The sequence below is a fragment of the Mandrillus leucophaeus genome, unplaced genomic scaffold (assembly GCF_000951045.1).
Source record: "Mandrillus leucophaeus isolate KB7577 unplaced genomic scaffold, Mleu.le_1.0 Scaffold210, whole genome shotgun sequence".
Lineage (NCBI taxonomy): Eukaryota > Metazoa > Chordata > Mammalia > Primates > Cercopithecidae > Mandrillus > Mandrillus leucophaeus.
Window position 1 is genome coordinate 1435624 of NW_012102144.1, and position 5708 is coordinate 1441331.

The window sequence follows — 5708 nt, forward strand, 5'->3', positions numbered from 1 at the left end:
TTTTTTGAGGCGGCCAGACTTGGAACACTCAGGAACGCAGACAGACATAGGAATTGCTTAAAAACAAGAAGTTCTCCCACCCTTGTTGGAGCGAACGCGCGAGTCTAACATTGAACCTTTTGGGAAAGAGCCAGCATTGTAACCGTGCTCGATGACTTCTCTGGCTTTATAGGGAACAGATGTGATGATAGCAAGGGGCACACATGTGAAATGCCTGGCAGGTACCCCTTCGTGGCTCTACTTACTTCTTGCCATTCCTCTGCCCTCCAAGTGTAGAGGGGACACCGTGGGCCTTGGCAGTCGCGTTCCGACTCCGGTCTGGTGTACGGGTTGCACTCGGTCTCTCTGGCTATTTTATGTGTTCCGATCTGACAGCCCACATGCCTCTGCTGTACGCCTCGGCCACAGGACACAGAGCACTAAGAAGACAGAGGACGTAAGTGGGAGCTTCGGCTCATTTATTTTTGGGGGGGCGGGGGGTGTCGAGGGTCACAGAGGAGGGGAGTGCACTCCTAATCCAATGACTTTCATAGCTATCACATCGCTTTCTAATTTGCAATGAAAGGAATCCCAGATCATGTCTTAAACTGGGAAACTGACTGCTTATCTTATCCATGCTGGAGAGTGAGGAAGGTGCTCAAGTTTGGAGGAATCCCTCAAGTTAATGAAATTCTTGAAGGATTGAAGAGGTTGATAGAAATCATTATGAAGCATTTAGCACAACCTAGAAATAGTGCTGCCATGAGAAATGAAAACTTGAAATGATTTCTATCCTGGAGGATTTGAGATTCATGAAAACTGGAGAGACAGTGTTGTACAAGAAGAATTTCTTGGCACATTAAAAATATAACCCAAGGAGAGTAAACCACTGAAGATTTTAGGACCTTATAAGTAGAATTATTTTCTCCAGTCTCTTCCTTTTCTTGCTCCTATTCATGGAGATAAGGGAATATTTTTTTAACCACAGAATTCACTAAAGAATTTGTGTCTATTTACAACCTCAGATGAATATATGAAGAATAAAAGCTGACAGGAAAAACCATTTCCTCGGGCTTAATGTTTTCAGCCCTTGAAAAATATTGTTAATCATGTTGAAACATTTTGTTGACCAAGTTGCAAAACACCATATTAAATCTGCAATTAACTTTCCTCTAAATTAATTTTTTAATAGTTTCCTCATTGCTGGGTTTCATAATCTCACTTATGGCCAGGCCAAGAATTATTGTCTTGATTAAGGTTTTGACAGCCAGAAACTAAAGGCAACATTTGGAAAGAATGGCATATTATTACACTTAGCTATTAAAAATTAGTTCCAAATTTTGTGATAGCTCCATCCCCATTTATTGGTCTGGTGTTGAGAAAACAAGCTTAACATACATTAAAGCCATATTTCTAGGAGGAAGTCTTCTTAAAGAATAGAATCATGCTCTTTCAAACTTGAAAAAATTATTTTCCAATTAACCTGTAGCATCATTCAACTTTCTCCGAGGCTATTAATGGAAATTTTCTATCAAGAATCACACCCAAATGGATTCTGCTGAATGTTAATTTTCTCTCCATTTCAGATTTTAAGAAAACAGGTAATTATATTTAGAAGGTAACTTGGGAAAGCATATTGTTTCAGATAAATCTATGCCAGAGAGGAGAACCATATGTTCACATCAAAGCTAGCTGAACAGAAGAAAATATTTTGGATCAACGTAGCTACTATTGTTTGGGTTCAATTGTATTAATTGGATTGAATGAGTATGTGACCCACAAGAAACCAGACTTTTAAAGTCATTATGTCCTGGGTGTAATGGGAGGGTTCCTGAACACAAGTGATAACCCTATCTATAGAGAATGGCCATTTAATGCTTATTAGAGCTACATGAATAATATTTCCTATTGATTACATTGGAAAAGAATGTACTGTAACATGGTAGAGTTACCCCATAAATGGCAGAAATGTTCAAACATTATCATCATCAATAAACAACAACCAAAAAGTCTTTTTTGACTATTTCAATTTGAGGTCTTAAATATAAAAGAGCACATTTCTGGAACAATATATCCAAATAGAAATACTGAAAGAATATTGTAAACAAATTTGAGTTTGGCATAGGGCTTAAATATATGCAGAATCCCATAATGTTTTACCAACCTAAAGAAAAATGAAAACATATTTAAAGACTTTTAGAATGTATAAGACTATTCAGGCTACTAGATAAATGAAACCTCTTTTTGATGCTATTGTAATTGAAAAAATTACTTATGGTTCAATGAAGGCACAGTACTAAGAGCCATAAGTATCCAACATTTAAAACATCACTTCCTACAGTGTTTGATAATTTTTCAAAAGACAAATTAAGACACAGGAAGGTTCAATTATACAATATGTCATTCTGGCTTCTGATTTTCATGATGTCAAAGCCAGCTTTGAAATACCACATTCAAAAGTTTCTACATGACTTAAGTGCTCACAGCAAGGTACAAGCCTGCCTTTCTGAATAACGCATTCACAGTAATCTTTGCTCAAAATGAGGTGCACTCCATCGGAGTTAGTTTTCTGTGTTCCACTTTTCTTCCTGTGCTGTCTCAAGGGAGGCAACAGTTTGCATACAGAGCCAGCCAGGCTTGCTTGGAATTCTGAGAGATTTGTGCAGGCACCCCCATGAATAAAACAGCATCAGAAAGACCTCTGTGTGACCCTGGAGGCAGTGATGGTGGTGGTATGTGTGTGTGTGTGTAAATCCAAGTTTTCTTGTTCTGTTCAGTACACCTTTTAGTTTGTTTGCAGATGAAAATGAACTCTGAAGGGCCTCTATTAATGTGCTCCCTCCACAGCCATCATCCCACCACCACAGTCTATTCGTGCAGATTTGAAAGTAGATGTTTTTCGTTCTGAACTACTGAGCTGGGAGCTATGTTTCATCTCCCTCTACTCCCCACTGTGCAATGCTAGTATGCAGAACTCACCAACTTAAAAGGGGAACTTGATGCTTATTTCCATAGAGAGAAAGAATCTCCATGGAACTTTTGATGTTTAGGGAATCATAATACATACTTGAAAACCTAGAAAGAGTTTTAAAGTACTTTCTTCCAGGATTACTGCTGAAATTATGGTGATGACATTAAAGCAGCGATTAGTTTGAAAAATAACTATATAAACCAACTTTTATAAGCAATAATAATAACAATAATACAAACTTTTACTAAGCATTTACTATATGCTAGGCTTTCTATACTAGCATACAGTATATGCTAGTATACTGAGGTTTCTCAATTAAATAATTCTTTTTTTTGTGTGGGGGTTGTCCTGTGCATTGTAGAAAGTTTAGCAGCATCCCTGGTTTGTACCCACCAGATGCTAGTTGCATTCCTCCTCATTCCCCCCAAAGTTGTGACAAACAAAACTGTCTCTAGACAGTCCCAAATGTCCCGTGGGGTACAAAATCACCCCCAGTTCAAAGCTTAGCTCTAGGCTAAGCATTTTACATAAAATACCTCTGATACTTCCCAATAAACCTTTTAGGCAGATACTCCATAAAAAAATAAAACAAAAAACAGAGATAATCACCCTAACTCAAGCGAAAACAAAACCAAAAACACAAAGTAAAATTTGTCTTAGACAAGGTAGCATAGCTACTGTGAATGTGCATTTGTGATCCCAGTTTTTAAATTGGTGTTAATATGATGCAGTCTTTTATACTAGGTCAGTGAGGGTGTGGGTGAGAGGCCTGTCTTCAGACAATTCAATATCAATGCTCATGCTTCAAATAAAAACAAAATAAATGGAAAGCACAAAATACTAAAGCAACTCTGGTTCTCCTCACTGACCACATGCATATGGCTTCCTTAATTTCTCAAATAACACAAGCCACACATTTGCCACATTTCTCTATTAAACACTTGAAGGACACTTCAGAATGATACCACAACCCAGCTGCTCTAACTGTAATTATAAGAAAAGTCTTAATCAAGAATGGATGGTATATTCCTAATGTAATTCGCCAGTTTCTATTTCAGCATTAGCACTGAAGATCCTTTAAAACTTAATGCTTACTTCATTGAATGTAAGACAACACTGATTGCAAGACACATCCTTATATTTTGTAGCACTAAGAAAGACAACAAGGGCTGTTAAGGAAATCATGACATTCCATAGTTTGTGAAGCCCATCCTGACCACAAACGTGTTGAACTGTGAAAAAGACCTGCGTCTCAGGACTGATGAATGACTTGATTGAATGAACTCATGAGTGATGAACGTGTTAGTGTGTTACTTTCATTATAATCTGATAATTTATTCTTTTTATTTTTGATCTTTATTTTAAAAACTCTATAGAGATAGTATACGTTAAAAAAGTTTTACTGTGAAACGCTTTTGCATTATGGGAATATAGAGTCTTCACATTTGTCAGTCTGAATCAAGAACTTGATGCTAATTTTTGTCTTAAAAATTCATAGGCATTCTTTAGCTCTTGATTAAAAATATCCAAACAAATTAAATGTAACCTTTTCGGAGAGAGAAAAACCCTTTGAGGCCCTAGTAAGGATAATTCCGCCCCCTTCAAGAAAAGCTGATTTTCTTTACAAATTCAAGATTTCAGAAGACACAGAAATGAAATATCCACTTTAAATCTCAAAACATCAATACTGGGGGAGAGACTGTAAAGATTACCATGGCTATCATAGTTTCTATCCCAATATTTTATGTATCATATTATCATCAGACCTTTGGATGTGATGAGAAATTAAACCAGTTATTTTTCCTACCTTGAAGACAGGATAACTAGGCTGTAACTACTGGCAGAAAACAGAAAGGCCAGATATAAAATCTTCTAAATATTGCTGCAAGTGGACAATCATTACTCTTGCTTAATATCACAGCCTTAGGGATATTCTTGTTTACCACTGGATCATTAGGAAGCCAATAATCCTTAATCATGCCGACCGTCTTTCTCCATTAACCACTGGGTCTGATTATTTTCAGGTACACTTCTAAATTACCCAAATTGAATTTTACCCATGCAGTACTTTGTCTTGCCTGCTTTTATAATTCATTTCTACAAATCAAATCAGGACATTATAAGGCTGGCCACAGACCATTATATAACTGTGTTTACTTGCATTTTCTACAAAGGTGACTTGATTTTTCCAAGCAATCATTTTGAACAGGTGCAGTTTTTTCTGGGGAGGCATTCTGATAATCCTATTACCTTATGTTGGCAAAAACCCCCAGGGTTTAAACCTAATCATTTCAGCTTTGTAAGCAATTTTAGGCTTCCCATCAAGATCACACGATGCTGGATTAAAACTCACTCTGTGTTTACCAATAAAGACCAAAATATTCTTTTAATTATCCTTTGTGAATATTGGCTTTTAACATGAGCATCACTTACGTGCTCTGAACTTAATATTCAGAGGTAAATACAAATAGATAAGTAGAGGCCAAGGAACATACAAAACTAACAGATCATGAAAGTCCACAAGAGGACACGCTAATTAGCATGGTATCTTAAGTAATGCTAGCTGCGAGCTTTTACGTGAATCAAATAGCTCCAAAAAATAAAAGGAATGGAAGTTAACAGATGACAAGGATCACTTAGAAAAACATTAAGAAGGATAATTGGTATGAAATACTGCCTTGAATATGCTCCCTGAAGGAAGGCAAAGGAGGAACTAGCTCTGGCTGGGTACAGATTTATTTTCTTTTTTTTTTTTTTT

The 5708-nt window shown here is 36.8% G+C and overlaps 1 protein-coding gene and 1 long non-coding RNA gene across 3 annotated transcripts in view; one reads left to right on the forward strand and one right to left on the reverse strand.

Annotated features, from left to right (window-relative positions):
• Positions 1-5708, reverse strand: part of ADAMTS9 (ADAM metallopeptidase with thrombospondin type 1 motif, 9) — a 185666-nt gene that overhangs the window by 46596 nt on the left and 133362 nt on the right. For both annotated transcript variants that reach the window (XM_011980349.1, XM_011980348.1), the window contains one exon: positions 246-419. In XM_011980349.1, coding sequence (XP_011835739.1) covers positions 246-419 — 174 coding nt within the window. The remainder of the gene's footprint in view (positions 1-245; positions 420-5708) is intronic.
• Positions 12-5708, forward strand: part of LOC105539891 — a 29010-nt gene continuing 23313 nt past the window's right edge. The window contains exon 1 of the long non-coding RNA XR_001006117.1: positions 12-436. This is a non-coding gene — a long non-coding RNA (uncharacterized LOC105539891). The remainder of the gene's footprint in view (positions 437-5708) is intronic.